This window comes from Leptonychotes weddellii, chromosome 8, assembly GCF_054177405.1.
Source record: "Leptonychotes weddellii isolate Sample4059 chromosome 8, ASM5417740v2, whole genome shotgun sequence".
NCBI classification, from domain to species: Eukaryota; Metazoa; Chordata; class Mammalia; order Carnivora; family Phocidae; genus Leptonychotes; species Leptonychotes weddellii.
In genome coordinates this window covers 115,687,191-115,710,236 of record NC_138376.1, presented here as the reverse complement: position 1 = coordinate 115,710,236, position 23,046 = coordinate 115,687,191, and the positions used below count along the sequence as shown (strand labels likewise).

Sequence of the window (23,046 nt, the reverse complement as noted above, 5' to 3'; positions counted from 1 at the left end):
TGGTGGGAAGCCTGCTTCTCCCTCTCCCACTCCCCCTGCTTGTGTTCCCTCTCTCGCTGTGTCTCTGTCAAATAAATAAAATCTTAAAAAAAAATAAAATAAAAATAAAAACAAAATTAAAAAAAAGAGAGAGAGAGAGACCAATCTTAGAACAAGAGATGCTCCTAGTGTTCTTATCTCTTAGGAAATTACAGTGTTTCAGGAGCTCCATGCCAGGAGCTGGGGCAGGGACCAATATATTTTCTATTAATTCACAGCATGTCTTTTATATGCAAAACAACCAATCCAGAGCCCATATTCTGAATCCCTTCTTCCACCAGGCTTTTACGGTCCAGGAGGCAATATTCCTCTGTCCTAATCATCCCAGGACCAGGTACCAGACAACTAGAGACAGCCTATAATATACCCCAGAGCCCACTGATATTATTAAAACTAGCCAATTCTAAGCCTGTTTATCCTACCTTGTCTCACCTTCCCCCAATGGAAACCACAATAAGGACTCCTGCCTATAGTTTCCTCTTGGCTCCTTCCACCTCCTGACCAACCCTGATATTTTCTATTTGGCCCTGCATGGCATGTTGTGCCCCCCCACCCCACCTCTTTGGGAACTGTGAGTAACAAACTATCTTTTCAGTGGCAATCATCTCCTGACCTGTTGGCTTCACCATATATGAATAATAATAAAACCTACATTTTATTTTTTTTAAAGATTTTATTTATTTATTTGACAGAGAGAGACACAGCGAGAGAGGGAACACAAGCAGGGGGAGTGGGGGAGGGAGAAACAGGCTTCCCACTGAGCAGGGACCCTGATGCAGGGCTCGATCCCAGGACTCTGGGATCATGACCTGAGCCGAAGGCAGACACTTAACGAGCGAGCCACCCAGGTGCCCCTAAAACCTACATTTTAAAACACCATACTAATATCTACTGAAAAGGCCAATACTGTAATAATCACAACAAAGAAAAGGCGGTTGAAGTTCTTGACAAGGCAGATGAAGAAGCAGGTAAAGATTGCTTCCAAAGAGGGCAAAATGTCCTGCTTTCTAGCCAGCCAGAAATGTTCTCTAGCCCCTGGACTGTCACTGTCCCAGATATCTTACTGTAAATGTTATGACAACAGTGACTACGATGAATCTCAGTTCACCAAACTGAGATTCCTCAGGATGTGAGGAGAAAAAGCAGGAAAAGGAACAGATAAAGAAAATCATGCTGGACTTGTCAAGCACATGAATGCTTCTGCACCATATAATATTATATTTGATCATAAATATGTGTTTTTGTTGTTCATACATTTAATCATTTAAAATCATGATTTTACTTTTGGCAATTTTAGTAAGGCTACAGACATTTGAATGTGATTGTTCAGATTAGTATATGAAATGATGTCAACAAAGAAATTTGTCATAATGGTTGGTGATGTTGATATTCAGAAGGCAATACAAATTTACTAATCTTTTCTCTAGACTAAATCTACTTTAGTAGTTACATTTGGTAGAATTGTGAAGGTTGTATCTCATTTCTTTTCACCTACATATCTACTATATAAACCACTTAAGTATTTATACCATTAGAATTCAAAGTGTAATACGATGCTGACAAGCATAAACTATATAACATCATGAAATTATATTTTTCCCATGAAGGTAGAATATTTGATATTTAGTGATATATCAGTGTGTATATGTGTGTATATATATTCAGGATAGCATAATTTAAAGATATAGCAAATTACACACTGAAGAATAAATAAGGTATTCTATCTTTGGCTTAAGATATCACACCTGGGCCTCGAGTCTGCTAAAGAGTCTGGCCATATCATTTATGGTGATTAGTGTATCACTTTCTATGTTAAATCATTCCTCGTATTTATTATGTCAATTTCTAATTCTCTTTGAATAGTCCAAATTTGTCTTTAAAAATTATTTAACTTTTCCAAATCCTCTCTTTTTCTTGATCTATTTCTTTTAAGCATACACAGAAATTTTTTTTTTTCAATTTAAATTCAATTAATTGGTGCGCCTGGGTGGCTTAGTCAGTTAAGCTTCTGCCTTGGGCTCAGGTCATGATCCCAGGGTCCTGGGATCAAGCCCTGTATCATTAGGCTCCCTGCTCAGAGGGGAGCCTGCTTCTCCCTCTCCCTTTGCCTCTTCCCCAGCTTGTGCTTCCTCACTTGCTCTCTGTCAAATAAATAAAATCTTAAAAAAATAAATTCAAGTAACATATAGTGTATTATTAGTTTCAGAGGTAGAGTTCAGTGATTCATCAGTCTTATAGAATACCCAGTCCTCATTACATCACATGCCCTCCTAATGTCCATCACCCAGTTACCCCATCCTCCCACCCTCTCCCCTCCAGCAACTCTGTTTGCTTTCTATGATTAAGAGTCTGTCATGGTTTGTCTCTGTCTCTGATTTCATCTTGTTTTATTTTTCCCTCCCTTTCCCTATGATCCTGTTTTGTTTCTTAAATTCTACATTATCAGTGAGATCATATGATAATTGTTTTTCTCTGATTGACTTATTTTGCTTAGCATAATACCCTCTAGTTCTATCCATGTTGTTGCAAACAACAAGATTTCATTTTTCTGTGAGGGCTGAGTAATATTCCATTATAAATGTATACACACACACACACACACACCCCTTCTTTATCCATTCATCTGGGCTCTTTCCATAGTTTGGCTATTGTGGACATTGCTGCTATAAACATTAGGGTGCAGGTGCCCCTTCCGATCACTACATTTGCATACATAGAGCTTTACCAAATATTATCCTGTAATTTCTAGTCTTACTATTAAAATTATATTGGGAAAAGATTAGTATATGTGCTGCCTAAGTGAGCACTATATTGGGAAAAGATTAGATGAGTTTTATACAGTATCCAAAATAGCTGTACCACTTTATATTCCCATCAACAATCCCATTGTTACTTTAATTTGTATTTTTTTTTTTTTTTTAAGATTTTATTTATTTATTTGAGAGAGAATGAGAGACAGAGAGCACGAGAGGGAAGGGGATCAGAGGGAGAAACAGACCCCCCGCTGAGCAGGGAGCCCGATGCGGGACTCGATCCCGGGACTCCAGGATCATGACCTAAGCTGAAGGCAGTCGCTTAACCAACTGAGCCACCCAGGCGCCCTTAATTTGTATTTCTTTAATTAATTGCCAATATTCATCAATTCACTCAACTAATATTTATTCACCCATTATGTGGCAGGCTGTTATAGGCACTAGGGATACAGCAATAAACAAAACTGGCAAGATTGGCTATAGCCTTCTAGAGCTTATATTTTAGTAATATAAAAATAATTTATATTTATCATAAACAAATTCATAAATAGCGTGTTAGATAGTAAAGAGAGCCATGGGGAAAAAGCTTTATGGAGAAAAACAAAAGTGTATGTATGTGGGTTTAATTTTAATTATGGTAGTCAGGGAAAGCTTCACTGAGAGGTGACAAGTGAGCAAGAGGCCTAAAGGAGGTGAAGGAGAGCCATGAAAATATCTCGAGGAAGAGGGTTGTAACTGGAGTGGGCAGCCAGCCCAAAGGCCCAGAGGCAGAAGTGCGGCCAACAGTGTTCAAAGAATAGCAAAAGTCTAGTGTGGCTTCAAAGTAAGAGAGAAGACAGGTAGATACGGCAGCAGAGAGAGTATCATGTATGGCCTTGCACACCATTATAAAAACGTTGGCTTTTGGGACGCCTGGGTGGCTCAGTCGATTAAGCGTCTGCCTTCAGCTCAGGTCATGATCCCAGGGTCCTGGGATCGAGTCCCGCACCGGGCTCCCCGCTCCGCGGGGAGTCTGCTTCTCCCTCTGCCTCTGCCTCTCTATCTCTCATGAATAAATAAATAAAATCTTTTAAAAAAAAAAAACGTTGGCTTTTGGTGAGATGTGAAGTAATTGGGAGCTGTAATTGTACAAAATGGTGTAAAAGTGACCTGTTTGGTCAGATTTAGGGGAATAAACTGCATGAAAACCCTCAACAGAGCCCAAAAATCGTTTTATAAATCTTCAAATTGAAAGATTATTGATAAACCAGTAGAGATTTGGGGCTGAAGCCTACTGTCTTTTAGCTTGTCGCAGTACGGACTTGTCACTATTAGCAGAGCTTCTGTCCTAGGCACGATTAGCCAGGGAAGAACTCCTTGTTAATCACCTTTCTAGGTAACAAACTGTACATTTAAGGCCTAAAGGTTTTGATTCAGGACGACGAAAAACACTGATTAGGAAATCCAGAGTAGTTGTCCCAATAACGTGGGAGAAGCTGGCGCCGTGGTCGCTCTCGATGCTCCCCGAGGAGCAGAGAAGAAAGGGCTGCTCGAAGGTCCGCCCTGTTCTTGAGAAGGACACAAAAGGGACACAAAACCCTTTACAAAAGTCCTTTTGAGCGACGGGCTCCCGCGCCAGTCGCCCAGGAAGAACCAGGATTTTCAAAAAAGGCCGCGTCGGAGGCAGGGTGGGTAGGCGCCGACGAGGCGGGCCGCGACGGGAGGGGCGTCGCCGAAGGGAGGGGCGTCGCCGAAGGGATGACGTAAAAAGGCGTCGCGCCGAGAGTGACGCGTGGCGTAGATCACGACGGGCTGCGCCTGTCACACCCGCGGCTTGTTGCGGAGGAGGAGCGGGCGCCATGGCGGTTCTGCTGGAGACCACTTTGGGCGACGTCGTCATCGATCTGTACACTGAGGAGCGGCCGCGCGGTGAGACCCGGGCCCCGCTCACGTCTCGCCAGGGCCACGATCTCCTTTCCCTACTGTCCCTTCGCTGCCCGGTCCCCTTGACTGGGTTCGAGCTTCTAGGCTGCTGGTGCCCACGACTGGGCTGTTTTATTAGCGGGCCGTGGTTCGAAAAGTTTTTGTGAGGAGCAACCTCTCTCCTGTATCTGGGGCTGGCCAATCGGGTGGCGGGTGCTTGTGGCATTAAATGCCTATGGTGTGTGTGTGTGTGTGTGTGTGTGTGGTGCAGGCTGCATATACCATAGCCATAGCTTTTGTGGCTTTACTGCGCTTTACTCGTGAGAGGAACACAACCTGTATTCCTTGGTGTGTAATCAGTAAGTCCTAATGGAAGCGGGATGTGTTTGGAGCAGCGAGTGTGAGCATCCCGCCGGGGTGGAGGAAGGGCTGTCCAGAGATGTGCACGGAGCCCTAGCAAACACTCACTTATCGTCTGCTGTGCAAGACTGCCAAGCTCTGGGATAGGCGTCTTGTCCTGGAGGGTCTAATTTTCCACTGGGAGAAATAGACGTGGGAGCCCCTTTAAGTGTTGTAGGTCTTACAACCCACTGTAAGTGGTGTAGTTGAAGAATGTGTAAGTTGCTATGGAAACCAGTGGAGGGAGTAATTCTTCCCGCTTGGGGGCGGGAAGAAAGCCAAGAAAGTAGACCACTTGAACTAGCTCTTTCAAAAGATGAGTGGGAATGAGGGTGTTTTTTTTTTTTTGGCTTGGAATTTTCTGGAAACAGCAAGTAGTTTGGCATGGCTTGAAGGAATGATGCGTGCTGTGGAATGGCAGACTACGAGTCTGGTCCTATAGGTTATATTGGTTAGATCAGATGTGAATAGTCTTGTGTGCTCTACTGATGGCTAGGGTCTTTGAAGGTTTTAAAAGCAGGATCGAGGCATGGCAAATTTGTTTTAGGAAGATAACAGGCAACAGTGTGGAGACTGTATCAGAATTGGGAGAAACTAAAGGCCACAGAGATTAGTTACAGTCAGGATCCTGTCCCCTTGGAATGCAGAGTCTATCAAAGAGGATGAAACAGTATGTACAATAAGTGTCTTTCTGCCATATTACACTCTATCTCACACTGAGTTGTGCCCCCCCCCCCCCACTGCATGCTCAATCATACATCCATACCTTTCTCATACTGTTGCCTCTACTCCAATGATTCTCTCTACTGTTGTCCTTTTGGCAAACTTCCTGCTTATTATTCAAACCTTGGATCAAGCATGATTTCTTCTGTGAAGCTCTCCCTTGCCCCTAAGAGGAATTAGATCTGTTTTTTCTGCTATCTTTTTAAACAGCATGTAACACATTTTGTTATATCATTTACCTGTTATCCTGGAATTGTTGGCAAAGGCTTAGTCGCCTTCTTGTCTATCCTAAGCACCTGGTGCAGTGCCTGCCACTTCGCACACATTAAAGGCTCATTACAGTGATTAATGTGTGTGTGTGTTTGTGTGTATATATATAGTCTAATGTATATGTATAGTCTAATGTATATATATATACATTATGTCTAATGTATATATACGTGTTTATTAGTTAGGATTCTCAGTGCAGATGATAGAAACTCAAACTGGCTTAAACAAAGAAAATAATTGATTGCATCCTGTTACTGAGGTAAGCTTGGCTTTAAGGATGGTGGGATCCAGAAATTCAAAGGATGTTATAGGGAATTGTATTTTTCATCTCTTGGTTTTGCTTTCCTTTGAATTTGTTTGACACTCTCTTCACGTGGAACAGCACCTAGCAAATGAATGGGCCCCTTTCCCCAGGGTTGTGAAGAACTAAAGGGGAGGTAGGGTTATCCTACCTAGTTAACACAGACAGAATAGACAAATAGCGATTCTGCAAAGATAGTTTGGAAGACTAAAAAGATAAGCCCACCCCATTTGTATGTATTTGTAAGCCTGTGATCAGATATTTACTTACATGTATAACTACTTACCGCTTTAGAGTAAATATATCCAGACTTAGTTTTCTTCCTCTTTCCCTCCCCCTCTCCCTTCCTTCTATTTTTTCCTTTTTTTCCTTTTTATTATAGAAAACTTATATACAGAAGGAGAGTCATGAAAATGAGCCCTCATGTGCCAATGACCAGTTAACGAACGGTTGTCAACACATAACCAATATCGTTTCATTTATACTGGATTTTTTGTAATAAATCCATTACATGGGACTTATTTAATCTGCAGTTACTTCAATTTGTATTTCTAAAAAGTGATTTAAAAAATAACCACAAATCAGGGCGCCTGGGTGGCTCAGTTGGTTAAGCGACTGCCTTTGGCTCAGGTCATGATCCTGGAGTCCCGGGATCGAGTCCCGCATCGGGCTCCCTGCTGAGCAGGGGGTCTGCTTCTCCCTCTGCCCTCTTCCCTCTCGTGCTCTCTGTCTCTCATTCTCTCTCTCTCAAATAAATAAATAAAATCTTTAAAAAAAAAAATAACCACAAATCATTATTACATCTGAAAAAATTGGCAGTAATTTTTTGGTATCATTCATATTTTCCTTTTGTCTCATAAGTGTTTTAAAAATATTTGGTAATTTAAAATGCAAACAAGGTTCATTTATTATATTGGCTGATATAGCTCTTAAATATCTTTTAATCTATAGCTTCTCCCCCTTGCCTTATTTATTTATTTATTTTAAATTTTATTTATTTATTTGACAGAGAGAGACACAGCAAAAGAGGGAACACGAGCAGGGGGAGTGGGAGAGGGAAAAGCAGGCTTCCTGCTGAGCAGGGAGCCTGATGCGTTGGGGGGCTCCATCCAAGGGCCCTGGGATCATGACCTGAGCTGAAGGCAGTAGCTTAATGACTGAGCCACCCAGGAGCCCCTCCCCTTGCCTTTTTTTTTTTTTTTTAATTTTGTTTATTTGAATTTAGGTGACACATAATGTCACATTAGTTTCAGGTACAAGATAGTGATTCACCTTCTCTATACGTTATGCTATGTTCACAACCCCCCCTGCCTATTTTTAAAGACTTTATTTTTTTAGAGCAATTTAAGGTTCATAGCAAAACTGAGGGGAAGATATATAGAGAGATTTCCCATAGACCCCTATCGCCACGTATGTGCAGCCTCTCCCATTTTCAGTATCCCCCACCAGCGTCTACCTTTGTTGTACATCTGTACCATTTGTACTATGTAACACTGTACACTTGTTATTACAGTGGTACATTTGATGAACCTACATCGACACGTCATAATCCATAGTTTACATTGAGGTACACTCTTGGGTGTTGTACATTCTATGGGTTTGGACAGATGTATAATACATATATCCACCATTACGGTATCAAACAGGAAAATCATGTAAATCATGCCCTAAAAATCTTCTGTGCTCTGCCTATTTATTTGCACCCCTCTCCTCAACTCCTGGCAACCAGTGATCTTTTACTGTATCCATAGATTTTTTTTTTCCAGAATGTTATATGGATGGAATCATACAGTAAGTAATCTTTACAGATTGGTTTCTTTCAATTTGTAATATGCGTTTAAGGTTCCTCCATATCTTTTCATGGCTTGATAGCTCATTTCTTTTTAGTAGCAAATAATAATATTCCATTGTCTGGATGTACCACATACTATTTATTCAGTCACCTACTTAAGGACATCTTGGTTGTTTCCATATTTTGGCAATTGTGAACAAACCTGCTATAAACATGTGTATGCAGGTTTTTGTGTGAACATACATTTTCATCTCCTTTGAGTAAATACCAAGAGGTGTGATTGCTAGATTTTATGGTAAGAATGTGTTCAGTTTTGTAAGAAACTGCCAGGGTCCATACGTTATATTGGTTGATATCTTTTAATCTACAGTTTCTTCCCCACCCCAACCCCCATTTTTCCCTTAACGGGTTTTGTTTTGTTTTTGAGAGTTTACTTATTTATTTATTTGAGAGAAAGGAGAGAGTATGAGCGGGGGAGGAGCAGAGGGAGAGGGACAAGCGGACTCCGCATGGAGCCGTTGCAGAGCTTGATCCCAGGACCCTGAGATCATGACCTGACTTGAAATAAAGAGTCTGAAGCTTAACTGACTGAGCCACCCAGGTGCCTCTACCTTAACAACTTTTTGAGAAGGAATCTGAGTCATTTGTTTTATAGAATTTCCCTCATTTTGGATTTGACTGATTTTATCCTTGTTGTATCTTTAAATATATTTTTATCTCTTCTGTTTCTCATAAATTGCCACTTAGATCTAGAGCCTTGATAAGGTACCGGCTTAATGTTTTTGGCAAGAATATTTTCATATAAGGTAGTCTGCACTTCAGCTGCATCACATTCAGGAAGTACTAGATGTCTGGTTGGTTCTTACTGCGAAGTTAAAATTGGTCGGTGGGTTCAGGCGTGTCCACCTGATGTATCTGTTATAGTGTCCCCATTAGCTTTTCATCTAAGGATTTTGGCAGCCATTGATCACTACCTAGATCCATTATTTTTGTTTTCTAGTTAAAGGACTACTCTTGTATTTAACAGTAATCCCAGAAATGTATTTTTCTAGGAAAACAATCAAAATCCTGATATTCAAGACCTTTCAATACCTTGGCCCCATCTTACCCCTCCGGTCTATTTACCCTCTATTACTTTGTATTACCAGAGTGTTACAGAGCTTAGACTGGTCTTTTGGACCCTTCAAAAAACATTTATATTTGCACATCCAGACTTATTCATACTGTCTTTCCAGTTTGAAATGCTTACTCTCTACTCGTTGCCTGTCTAGTTCTTGTATTTTTTTTTTTTTTTTAAAGATTTCATTTATTTATTTGACAGATAGAGACACAGCGAGAAAGGAACACAAGCAGGGGGAATGGGAGAGGGAGAAGCAGGCTTCCCGCAGAGCAGGGAACCCGATGCAGGTCTCGATCCCAGGACCCTGGGATCATGACCCGAGCCGAAGGCAGATGCTTAACGACTGAGCCACCCAGGCACCCCTGTCTAGTTCTTTTAATGCCCACCTTCAGCCTCTATGAGGTCTTCTAATTTCCCTAGCCAGAAACAATCTTCCTTTTGAACTTTGTGGCTTTTTTAAAACCACTTTTTACCATTTTACTATATAAGTGGCCCAGATGGTATTATTAGATATATCCAGTATTGTAATTATTTTGCTCGGGTGTAAGGACCCTGGACAGCCTCATAGGTCTTTCTGTCTGGTTTCTAGCTTAGTGTTCTGAGAGTTTGTTAGTGTACAACTAGACTATGAACTTGTTGAGGGGAGGGACTATGGTTTAATGGCATTTGTGATAGCAGTGCCAAGCACCTAGAAGATACTCCATAAATATTTACTGAATAAATGAGTGTATTTATATGAGAAAGCTGGTACATGATAAGTATATGGATTTTTCTGAAGAGCTGTTTAGTCATCATTAAAGAAATTGGTCTCAGATATTTGATTTTATCTAATTTATATAATTTGTACCCATTTTCAGATACTCTGATAGATTCTTTTCCATCATAGTATCCTCTTTGGGTTTTTTTTCTCTTGCAAAACTAATCCATTAGTTAATGGTTGCCTATCCCAAATAAGTGTCAGTTTCCTGCATTAGCTCAGATGCCCAAGAAGTCCTAAGAAAAAGAGAATAAAAAGATAATTTAAAATATATTGCCTTTTTCTAGACTTACTGCCTTTTTTATGATTTAGGATATTTGACCATTGGGGGGTGTTTGTATGGTAATTTAGAAATGAAATTATGCCAACTAAGCATTTACTTGCTTAAAAATGTTTTTGTGAACCACTATGATAAATTTAGTATTTACTTTTCTTTCAGCCTGCTTGAATTTCCTGAAGTTGTGCAAAATAAAGTATTACAATTATTGTCTTATTCACAATGTACAGGTGAGTTGGTGGATATAAGTCATGTCCTTTATTATTGGAACCATCTAGCAAACTCTGTGAATTAACAAAGTATCTTGTTTATTATAGAGGGATTTTATCATACAAACTGGTGATCCTACAGGGACTGGCCGTGGAGGAGAGTCTGTTTTTGGGTGAGTTCTTTTATTTTTAAATGAGAAAAAATAGAATTGCCTCTTAACAGTGTTATCTAACATATTTCAATCTGCATTTTAAAATACAATTCAAATATAGATTTTTTTTCCAAGTTCCCTAAATGTCTATAGCAAATAAAAAAAAAGAGAATATTTTGAATCATAGTGGCATTTCTATAAAGAAATGGTAATCCTGTTTGTTACTAGTACTTTGTATTTCATGTTGAGAGTACTTATATTTTATAACTTTACTGTATGTATTTTCAGTCAACTGTATGGTGATCAAGCAAGCTTTTTCGAGGCTGAAAAAGTACCAAGAATTAAGCACAAGAAGAAAGGCACTGTGTCCATGGTGAACAATGGCAGTGATCAACATGGATCTCAGGTTAGGAAATGAGTAAGAAGATGAGTTTTGTTTTATTTTTAAATTTTTATTTACTTTTTTTTATAGAGAACATTTTTTTAAAGATTTTATTTATTTATTTGAGAGAGCGAGAGCATGAGCAGGGGGAGAGGGAGCCCAGTGCAAGGCTCAATCCCAGGACCCTGGGATCATGACGTGAGCTGAAGGCAGATGCTTAACTGACTGTGCCACCCAGGCGCCCCAGGATGAGTTTTGTTTTAAAATGAAGGACTGGAAAGAGCCACAAGTTATCGCTTTAAGCTATCCAATAAGAAGAGAATTTCAAAGATAATTGTTAGAAGAAAAATATTATACTATATTTTTTTTATATAAAAAAATTATTTTGGGGGGCACCTGGCTGGCTCAGTCAGTAGAGCATGTGACTCCTCAGGGTTGTGAGTTTGAGCCCCATGTTGGGTGTAGAGGTTACTTAAAAATAAAATATTTAAAAAAAATTACTTTGTTCTTTTAAAAAATTTATTTATTTATTTATTTATATTTTTTTTATTAGAGAGAGAAGGGGGGTCAGAGGGAGAGATAGAATCTTAAGCAGGCTCCACCCCCAGCATGAGCCTGACACAGGGCTCGATCTCATGACCTGAGCTGAAATCAAGAGTCAGATGCTTAACCAACTGAGCCACCCAGTCGCCTGTACTTTTTTCTTTTAAAGGCATGTCCAGTGTGAGGAGTTCAGAAGATACAAAAAAGTGTAACATTATCCACAATCCTACTATCCATGGATCATCACTGTTCACATTGTGGTCTCTTTCCTTTTGGTATTTATTACTTCAAAACAGATCATGTTGAGAACCTTTCATTCATTGTCTGATCCTCACAACAACCCATTTTGGGGTAGATGCTTTTTTTCCCCTCATAATTCACATGTGAAGAAACTGAGCTTTGGTTTGCCCAAGTATTTTAAACAATCAGGGAAGCATCTGTATGTGTATTGATATTTTATGTATAAGCTTGTACTTTTTAATTAGTACTAGTAACAAGTGGGTAAGAATCCATGCAGTGAATGTAGAGTATTGTGTTTGTATATTTTTGTCAGTCTGTAACTGATTTCAGTTTGAATTATAGATATATATTTATATTTTTCTGTGTCTTTCTATTCAGTTTCTTATTACTACAGGAGATAATCTAGATTATCTTGATGGTGTTCATACAGTGTTCGGTGAGGTGACAGAAGGCATGGACATAATTAAGAAAATTAATGAGACCTTTGTTGACAAGGACTTTGTACCATATCAAGATATCAGGTGTGGTTGCTATCTCAATGTACTAGAATGTTTTAATACTGTGATGTTTGTGGAGATGGCAAGCATAGAACTGGTTTTTGGATAATTCCAAAATGTGAATTAATACGAGACTATACGAATCCATAAAGTAAAAAAGACCTTTTGTATTTTTATACTTCTTTTTTTTTTTTTAAAGATTTTATTTATTTATTTGAGAGAGAGAGAGAGAATGAGAGAGAGAACACGAGAGGGGGGAGGGTCAGAGGGAGAAGCAGACTCCCTGCTGAGCAGGGAGCCCGATGTGGGACTCAATCCCGGGACTCCAGGATCATGACGTGAGCCGAGGACAGTCACTTAACCAACTGAGCCACCCAGGCGCCCTTGTATTTTTATACTTCTACTAATTATTTATAATTGCTTATGTTGGGAGGAATTATTAATCCTTAATTTAGGTTTAGTTTTTTGTTTTTTTTTAAAGATTTTTATTTATTTATTTAACAGAGAGAAAGACAGTGAGAGAGGGAACACAAGCAGGGGGAGTGGGAGAGGGAGAAGCAGGCTTCCCGCTGAGCAGGGAGCCTGATGTGGGGCTTGATTCCAGGCCCCTGGGATCATGACCTGAGCCGAAGGCAGACACCCAATGACTGAGCCACCCAGGCGCCCCTCCTTAATTTAGTTTTAAAAAATGTATATTATTGAGAAATATGGCAAAAGTACTAAGATTTAGACATATTAATATTAGATATATTATTTTAGAGTAATGCAGAGTAGTAAATCTAATATCAAACAATGAAAAACAGTAACACTGATTGTGAAAGTATACTCTCGTAATGTATACTTGTGCATTAAAATTTAAGTGCCTATGATTTTTGGGCGTTAGAGATACTTAAGACATTTGTTATAATCTTTATAAAAAGTAAAACATGAATTCTGAAATAATGTAAATGAAACCTTTGACTTGGATTTATTTTGTAAGGATAAATCATACAGTGATTTTAGATGATCCGTTTGATGACCCTCCTGATTTATTAATTCCTGATCGATCACCAGAACCTACAAGGGAACAGCTAGATGTAAGTAGAGTCCTCTTGTAATTGAATGTACATGCATATTAATGCTTTGTATAGATTTTGCTTTTTAGTTTATTAAAACTTATTTCTTCAGAATGACTGTCTTGCTTGATCAATTCTACTAGGACAAGTTTAGCCTTCTTTTTCTCTTCCATAGAGATACTAATTTTTCTAGCTATCTTTTGATTTCCCTAATTTCCTTTCTTCAATTTCTGTTCCACTAGAAGAGCCTTAGCTCTGGAAGCTTATGTGAATACCTTGCGAAAATGTTTTTCTTGTCTCCTAACTCTAGGAGTGTAGCTTTAAGGCTAAGGTAAACTATCATCTTGTAAGGGAGTTTTCAACTGGGAACACTCTGGAGCCATGCTAGAACCCAGAAATTTTTGTGAAATAATGTAGACTTTTCCTTCATATTTTTTAAGATATAAGTTTCTGTTTATGAGGCTTTCTCAAAGCGGAATTGATCTTCATAGTTGGGATTTGGTGCTTAATTTTTAAGGTCATTTATTTTCTGCATTCAGCACTGAGTTGGATACCAGATAATTTCTTTATAATGTTTATCTTGATTTAATAATAAATTAGAAGCTTAGTCTGGCTCATATTATCAAATTAATTTAAATCAATTTTCAGAGGCTTATAAGTTTCCGTCTATTCTAACACATTTGATGGAACCAAGGACAAAGCATCACATCTCCCGTATTTCTCAGATTTTTCAATTCTTTCACTATATGTTTAAATAACTTCTGCCTTACAGAGTGGTCGAATAGGAGCAGATGAAGAAATTGATGATTTCAAAGGAAGATCAGCTGAAGAAGTAGAAGAAATAAAGGCAGAAAAAGAGGCCAAAACTCAGGCTATTCTATTGGAAATGGTAAGATGATTATCTTTGTTCAGATAGTTGTTCTGCAATTTATTTAATATACAATTCATTGTGAGTTTATTTTTTGGTTCTTTTTCTTTTTTTTTTTTAGGTTGGGAGAGGGCGGGACGCAGAGGGGCGAGGGAGAGAGAGAATCTCAAGCAGGTTCCACACCCAGCACAGAGCCCAATGTGGGGCTCAATCCCACAACCCTGACATAATAACCTGAGCCGAAATTAAGAGTTGGATGCTCATCCAGCTGAGCCACTCAGGCACCCCTATTTTTGGCTCTTTGATAGTCAAAGTATTAAAAATTTAGCTAAGAGTTCTTTTCTGGATTAAATTTTATATGACATAATACATGAAAGTAAACAAATTTGGTTCCAAAATCAATACAGTACCAAGTGCCTTTTTAAAAAATGAGCAGTGGAGGGACGCCTGGGTGGCTCAGTTGGTTAAGCGACTGCCTTCGGCTCAGGTCATGATCCGGGAGTCCTTGGATCGAGTCCCGCATCGGGCTCCCTGCTCAGCAGGGAGTCTGCTTCTCCCTCTGACCCTCCCCCCTCTCATGTGCTTGCTCTCTCTCATTCTCTCTCTCTCAAATAAATAAATAAAATCTTTAAAAAAAAAAAAATGAGCAGTGGATATACAATTTACAAATATGCATTGAATTTCAATTGTTTATATTCATCCCATTTTTGAAGACTGTTTATTGGATCGAATTTTATTTGTATTAAAGAACAATTCTTTGATTGTTCTTTATTATTTTTATATTTTTATTATATATATAATAATTTTTATATTTATATATATAAAATTATATATATTATATATAATAATTTTATTATATTATATATATAATAAAGATATTATAATATCTTTATATTATTATTATATATGTTCCTTATTTATTAAAGAACAATTCTTTGATTGTGGGGCGCCTGGGTGGCTCAGTTGGTTAAGTGGCTGCCTTCGGCTCAGGTCACGATCCTGGGGTCCTGGGATCGAGCCCCACGTCCGGCTCCCTGCTCAGCAGAGAGCCTGCTTCTCCTTCTCCCTCTGCCTGCCACTCTGCCTACTTGTGCTCTCTCTTTCTCTGTCAAATAAATAAATAAAATCTTTAAAAAAACAAAAACAAAAAAAAAAACAAAACAATTCTTTGTTGAAAAGAATTGTTGTAAAGTGTTGAGGTTAAGTAGTTACAGGATACAAGGAACCTGGGTAGAAATTGAGTACTGTAAAACATACTCCTTTGTATTACAGTATGAAGTCATTTGGGGAACAGTTCTTTAGTACTGATTAATTGACCTACTAGACATTTTTTCCATTTGTTAATTTTTTGTGGAATAGGCATATCTGTCCCATAGTAGATCATCAATAAATATTTGAATGGATAATTCAGTTTTTATTATTATCATTGTTTTATATAGTAGAGTTTTCAAATTCTTCATCTGTTTCAAAATTCATATTCACATCACCAGTCTGGAGGAACAAATATTAAAGACTATAATTCAAGAAAACTTTACTGAATTAAAAAATATTTGAAAATCTACACTGTGTAGCTGAGACTATTGGCCCAGAACAACCAACAGCATGACAAATTCTTTTTTTTTTTTTTTTTTAAAGATTTTATTTATATATTTGAGAGAGAGAGAATGAGAGACAGAGAGCATGAGAGGGAGGAGGGTCAGAGGGAGAAGCAGACTCCCTGCCGAGCAGGGAGCCCGATGCGGGACTTGATCCCGGGACTCCAGGATCATGACCTGAGCCGAAGGCAGTTGCTTAACCAACTGAGCCACCCAGGCGCCCCCGGCATGACAAATTCTAAGAAAGTTACTGAACTTAAAAAAAAAATCTTTTTCTCTTTTAAGATTTATTTATTTATTTTAGAGAGAATGCAGTGGGGAGGGGCAGAGGGAGAGGGAGAGAGTGTAAAGCAGACTCCACCCTGAGTGGGGAGCCTGATAAGGGGCTCAGTCTCACAACCCTGAGATCATGACCTGAGCAGAAACCAAGAGTCGAACGCTTAACCGACTGTTCCACCCAGGCACCCCAAAAGAAGAATCTTTTGAGCAACTGGGCAACAAAAATGACTTATAGGGAAAGAATATTAGATTATCATCAGAGGTTTTTGTGTTTGTTTTTGTTTTTAAAGATTTTATTTGTTTATTTGAGAGAGAGAGAGAGAGAGCACAAGCAGGGGGAGCAGCAGGCAGAGGGAGAAGCAGACTCCCTTCTGAGCAAGGAGCCTGATGCAGGGCTCGATCCCAGGACCCTGGGATCATGACCTGAGCTGAAGGCAGATGCCCAACCTACTGAGCCACTCAGGTGTCCCTATCATCAGAGTTTTTAGTAGCAAAAGTGTAGGCAGTTTATGCCAGAAAGATGTTGGATTAACATAACAAAACTTTATTTTCAGATAATTTCAAATTTATGAGAAAGTTACAAAAAATAGTATAGAGAACTTCTCTATACCTTTTATTCCGATTCACCAATTTTTTTTTTTTTTTAAGAGAAGGAGAGAGGCAGGGAGGTGCAGAGAGAGAGGGAGGGAGAGAATCTTAAGCAGGTTCCACGCCCAGTGCCAAGCCCAGTGCGGAGCTCAGTGTCATGACGCTGAGACCAAGACCTGAGCCAAAATCAAGAGTCAGATGCTTAACCGACTAAGCCACCCAGGCACCCCGAAATTCACCAGTTTTTAACATTTTTGACAATTCTGCTGATTATTTGTTCTGTCTCTCTCTCTGATTATACATGCACATACACATGCTATTTTTCCTGGACTCATAGAAAGTAAGACCTAAACATCATACCTTTTTACCTCTTACATCAGTGTGTATTTCCGAAGATCAACAATATTATCATACATATTCACAGTACAGTTATCAAAATCAGGATATTTAAAATTGATAGAAATTACAGCCCATATTTCAATTTTGTCAGTTATTTCAGTAATATCTTTTACAGCTTTTCCCATTTGGTCTAGAATCAAGCTCATAATCATCTGTTGCATTTTTTATTTTTATTTTTTTAAATTTTTAAAAAAGATTTTTATTTATTTATTTGACAGAGAGAGTGCACAAGTAGCAGAGTAGCAGGGAGAGGGAGAGGGAGAAGCAGGCTCTCCGCTGAGCAGGGAGCCTAATGCTGGGCTCGATCCCAGGATCCCAGGTTCATGACCTGAGCCAAAGGCAGACGCTTAACCAACTGAGCCACCCGGGCATCTGTTGCATTTAGTTATCATATTTCTTCTAACATCTGGGGGAATTCCTTAACCTGTCTTTATTTTTCGTGCTATTAACATTTTAGAGGAGTATAGGTCATCTGTTTTATAGAATATTCTTCAATTTAGGTTTATCTACTGTTGCCTTGAGATTAGATTCAGATTACGCACACAGCCAGAATACTACACAAGTGACCTTCTCAGATGTTGTATTTGCAGGTATACAATAGCTATATGCCCTTCACTGGGAAGTGTTCATTTTGATTACTTGAGCAAGGTAGTCCACTGCCTAGTGTCTCCATTACATACTTTCTGTTTTCCCCTTGCGACTAGTAGCAGTCTGTAGCATTTGAGACCTTTTAAATATCTTGTTCCTTATCAAATTGTCCCTGTGGATTTCTTAGCTGTTCATGATTCTTACCTGAACCAGTGTTGACTCTAATGGGTGCAAAATGGTGATTTTCTAACTCCCCTACTCCTTCCATATTGCCAGCCTGCCTTCTACTGTAAGGAACGACCCTCCTTTCTTATCTTTTTATTATATGTTCATTTTTAGTATGGACTCATGGATTCCTTTTTTGGCTTTGATTTTAATAAATAGGCTTTATTTTTTAGAGCTGTTTTAGGTTTATTTATTTATTTTTGTATTTAAAAGATTTTATTTATTTGAGAGAGAGAGAGCACATGAGCAGGGGAAGGGGCAGAGAGAGAGGGAGAAGCAGACTCCCTGCTGAGCAGGGAGCCAGATGTGGGGCTCATGATCTGAGCCGAAAGCAGACGCTTAACTGACTGAGCAACCCAGGCACCCCACTGTTTTAAGTTTATAAAAAAAAATTGAGGGCGCGTGGGTGGCTCAGTTGGTTAAGCGACTGCCTTCGGCTCAGGTCATGATCCTGGAGTCTCGGGATCGAGTCCCGCATCGGGCTACCTGCTCAGCGGGGAGTCTGCTTCTCCCTCTCCCGCTCCCCCCTCCTGTGCTCTTTGTCTCTCTCACTCTCTCTCAAATAAATAAATAAAATCTTTAAAAAAAAAAAAAATTGAACAGAAAGTACAGAGAATTCTTCTGTGTACTCCCCTCCACGTCCCCAACAGTTTTTCTTATTAACATCTTGCATTTGTGTGGTACAATTGGTGAGTCAATAGTGATAATATTATTAAGTAAAGTCCATAATTTACATTAGGTTTTACTCTTTGTGTTGTACATTCTGTGGGTTTTGAGAAATGTATAATGATATATATCTACCATCATAGTATCATAGAGAATAGTTTCACTCCCTAAAAATCCCCGCATATTTATCCCTCCCTGCCCCCAACCCCTGGCAACCACTGATCTTTTTTATTGCCTACATACTTATGCGTTTTCCAGAATGTCATATGGTTGGAATCATACAGTATATATCCTTTTAAGATTGACTTCTTCCACTTGGCCATATGCATTTACGTTTCCTCCATGTCTTTTTGTGGCTTGATAGCTTATTTCTTTTGATCAAAAAATTTATTCCATTGTTTGGACGTACCATGGTTTGTTTATCCATTCACCTATTAAAAAACGTCTTAATTGCTTCCAAGTTTTGGCAAGTATGCCTAAAACTGCTATAAAACTATAACTAAATATAAAACTGCAGTTACTAGAATTTATGGTAAGATTGTGTTTATCTTTGTAAGAAACTGCCAAGCTGTCTTCCAAACTGGCTGTCCATTTTGCATTCCCACTAGTAATGATTCAGAGTTCCTGGGATGCCTGGGTGGCTCAGTCGGTTAAGCTCAGGTCATGATCCCAGGGTCCTGGGATCAAGTCCCGCATCTGGCTTCTTGCTCAGCAGGGAGCCTGCTTCTTCTTCTGCCTGCCATTCCCCCTGCTTTTCATGCGTGCTTTCTTTCTCTCTCTCTGACAAATAAATAAAACAAATAAAATCTTTAAAAAAAAAATTGAAAGTTCCTGTTGCTCAACATCCTTGTCAGCATTTGGTATTGTCAGTGTTTTGGATTTTAGCCATTCTAATAGGTGATCCTGTGTTGTTTTGATTCTCAATATTAACAGGTTTCACCTTTTTTTTTTTTTTTTTAAGTTTTATTTACGTAAGTAATCTCGGGGCTTGAACTCACTACCCTGAGATCAAGAGTCACACACTCCTCCTACTGAGCCAGCTGGGTGCCCCTGTTTTTTTTTTTTTTGAAGTAGGCTCTATGACCAACCATGAGGCTTGAATTCAAAACCCTGAGATCAAGAGTCACATGCTCTACCAGCTGAGCCAGTCAGGTGCCCCTCTATCTTCTATTTTTTATTTTTTAATTATTGTTATTTTTAATGTGGGGCTTGAGCTCATGATCCTGGGATCAAGACCTGAGCTGAGATCAAGAGTTGGACACTTAACTGACTGAGCCACGCAGGTGCTTTTTTAAAGATTTTATTTATTTATTTGACAGAGAGAGAGACAGCGAGAGAGGGAACACAAGCAGGGGGGCAGTGGGAGAGGGAGAAGCAGGCCCCCCGTGGAGCAGAGAACCCGATGCGGGGCTCGATCCCAGGACCCTGGGATCACGACCCGAGCTGAAGGCAGACCCTTAACCAAGCCACCCAGGCGCACCTCCTATCTTCTGTTTTTAAAAATCATGAAACTGAAAGCAAACCAAACGAAAAAAACCATTAGTTCCTTTACTTTGTGTCTAATAAAATGATAATTCAACTAGTATTTTGCAGTGTTAGTTTTGAACTTCATAGTTATGAATATTTAAATTTCCTTATATTATTTATTGTTTTTAATTTTTAAAAAGATGTTATTTTTATTTTTTTTAAGACTTTATTTGTGAGAGAGAGCGTGAGCAAGCACAAGCAGGGGGAGCAGCAGGCTGAGGGAGAAGGAGGCTCCCTGCTGAGCAAGGAGACTGATGCGGGACTTGATCCCAGACGCTTAACTGACTGAGCCATGCAGGCGTCCCTAAGATTTTATTTTTAAGTAATCTCTACACCCAGTGTAGGGCTCAAACTTAGAACTCCAAGATCAAGAGTCATATGTCCCACTGGCTGAGCCAGTCAGGTGCCCCCTCCATAGTATTTTAAAGTTACTTTTGACTAAGTAGTATATATAGCAAGTTCTTTTTTAACTCATTAACCTTTTTTTTTCTTCTGTGCTTCCTTTAGATGTATTATAGGTGCTTTTCAGAATTTTTTACTGATTTGCTCTTCCTCTTACATACTGTGATATTGTTTATTGGACATAGATTATTGTCTTTTTAAAAAAAAAATTTTTTTAAAGTAAGCTTTACGCCCAACATGGGACTTGAACTCATGACCCTGAGATCAAGGGTTGCATGTTCTACTGACTGAGCCAGGCAGGCACCCCGGATTATTGTCTTTTGATGGGCTTCAGAAACACTGAGCAGATCTTACTGGCTCTGTTGCTTATTACTGTTCCTGATTAAAAAAAGTTTTTTTAAGTGTGTTTATCCAAGAGGAGACAGTTTACATGATAATGTTATCAGAAATTATCTCTTGAGAGTTTTTGAATATATGTATAAAGGAATATTGTTTTCCTATCTAAAGGTCCATGGGAAATACAGTTTTCCCACAATGAAACCAATTCTATCATCATGGTTTTCTCCCAGAGTCACCCTCACTGGTTCTTCATTAGGAAGTGGGATTCCCTGCTCAGTGCAGTAGTTGTCTGTGAAGTTGACTTCAGTTTGGCCAAAGTAGAAGATGATAGGATAAGAGTAAAAAGCTAGAAACACTGTCCAGGAATTGTTGCGGTTTGGTATTGAACAACAGTGTGGAAAGAATGGGGCATTACTAATGCAGAAGCCTAGGGTCAGGATGATAATATTTTTCAAAAGTTTGTTAAAAACAAGCAAAACTAAAACTATATTTCTGGGGATACATACATACGTGGGAAAACTGAAGATCTAGGGGAATGGCCAAAAAGGAAAACCAAAAAGCAGGACGTTTGGTATTCTGGTGAGAAAGGCAGAGTCATGGGATCGGGGGACATTTTAGTTCTTTAGCTAGTTGTTGGCATCATGGGTGTTTTTTATTTTCATGCTTCGTAACTTAGATATACTTTATATAAATTCTTTTTAAAATATATCAAATACTTGAAAAAAGAAAAACAGGAGATAAAATTGGGACTTGGAAGCCAGATAGATCTGTGTTCAAATCCCAACTGTTGCTTACTACTGTGTGGCCTTAAGTTAGTTATTTAACGTTTTTGAATTTTACTTTATTCATTTTTAAAATGGAAACCACATGGTTGTTTTAAGAATTAGTTAGTAGTTGAGCGCCTGGGTGGCTCAGTTGTTAAGCGTCTGCCTTCGACTCAGGTCATGATCCCAAGGTCCTGGGATGGAGTCCCACATCAAGCTCCCTGCTCAGCGGGGAGTCTGCTTCTCCCTCTGCCTCTGCCTGCCGCTCTGCCTACTTGTGCTCTCTCTATCTCCCTGTCTAATAAATAAAATCTTAAAAAAAAAAAAAGAATTAGTAGTGTATATGAAGTGCCAAGCATGGTGTTCATACAAAGTCAGAGGTAGACAAGTATTAGCTATTAATATTACTACCAGGAACATTGTAATTTCTTTTTTTTTTTTTAAGATTTTATTTATTTATTTGACAGAGAGAGACACAGCGAGAGAGGGAACACAGCAGGGGGAGTGGGAGAGGGAGAAGCAGGCTTCCCGCGGAGCGGGGAGCCCGATGGAGGGCTCGATCCCAGGATCCTGGGATCATGACCTGAGCCGAAGGCAGACGCTTAACAACTGAGGCAGGTGCCCCTAGGAACATTGTAATTTCAAATTTTGAAATCTTACCTAGATTTCTTTTCCTAAGCCTGTAGATTCCTAATGTAAATTTAGTTGTTTAGAGAAATCAGCATTTTGGGCTAGATAGGGTATTTAGAATAGAAACAACAAAGGAATTGATTTAAATTTTTGTTTACTTATAATTTAGGTGGGAGACCTACCTGATGCAGATATTAAGCCTCCAGAAAATGTGCTGTTTGTGTGTAAATTGAATCCAGTGACCACTGATGAAGATCTGGAGATAATATTCTCAAGATTTGGGCCAATAAGAAGGTAATCTCTAGAATTAGTGAAAGATTTTAGAAAAACTAGGTATTGGTGGTTTTCTAATGACATTTTTTTGATTAATCTGTGAACTCTGGAATTTTGTAGTGGTGAATTTTACAGATGAGTCTTTTGTACAGTAGGGAAGAAAACTAAGTATATGTGTGTGTATGTGTGCATACAAATATATATATATATAATTGAATGTTTGTCCCACTTCCAGCACACACATTTTTGCTTTAAAACAAGAAGTAAGTGGAACAGGCCCCTCATTTCATGTTTTTAAAATGAGACTTATAGGGCGCCTGGGTGGCTCAGTCGGTTAAGCGTCTGCCTTCAGCTCAGGTCATGATCCCGGGGTCCTGGAATGGAGGGAGCCCCACGTCAGGCTCTCTGCTTAGTGGGAGCCTGCTTCTCCCTCTCCCTACCACTCCCCCTGCTTGTACTCTCTCTCTCTCTGTCAAATAAATAAAATAAAAA

General features: G+C 39.1%; 1 protein-coding gene across 1 annotated transcript in view; it reads left to right on the top strand.

Annotated features, from left to right (window-relative positions):
* Positions 1-4,555: 4,555 nt before the first annotated feature.
* Positions 4,556-23,046, top strand: part of PPIL4 (peptidylprolyl isomerase like 4) — a 40,237-nt gene continuing 21,746 nt past the window's right edge. Inside the window, exons 1-8 of the mRNA XM_081829132.1 lie at positions 4,556-4,700; positions 10,496-10,563; positions 10,651-10,715; positions 10,983-11,100; positions 12,238-12,380; positions 13,336-13,432; positions 14,184-14,300; positions 22,451-22,575. Coding sequence (XP_081685258.1) covers positions 4,631-4,700; positions 10,496-10,563; positions 10,651-10,715; positions 10,983-11,100; positions 12,238-12,380; positions 13,336-13,432; positions 14,184-14,300; positions 22,451-22,575 — 803 coding nt within the window. The 5' untranslated portion in view covers positions 4,556-4,630. The remainder of the gene's footprint in view (positions 4,701-10,495; positions 10,564-10,650; positions 10,716-10,982; positions 11,101-12,237; positions 12,381-13,335; positions 13,433-14,183; positions 14,301-22,450; positions 22,576-23,046) is intronic.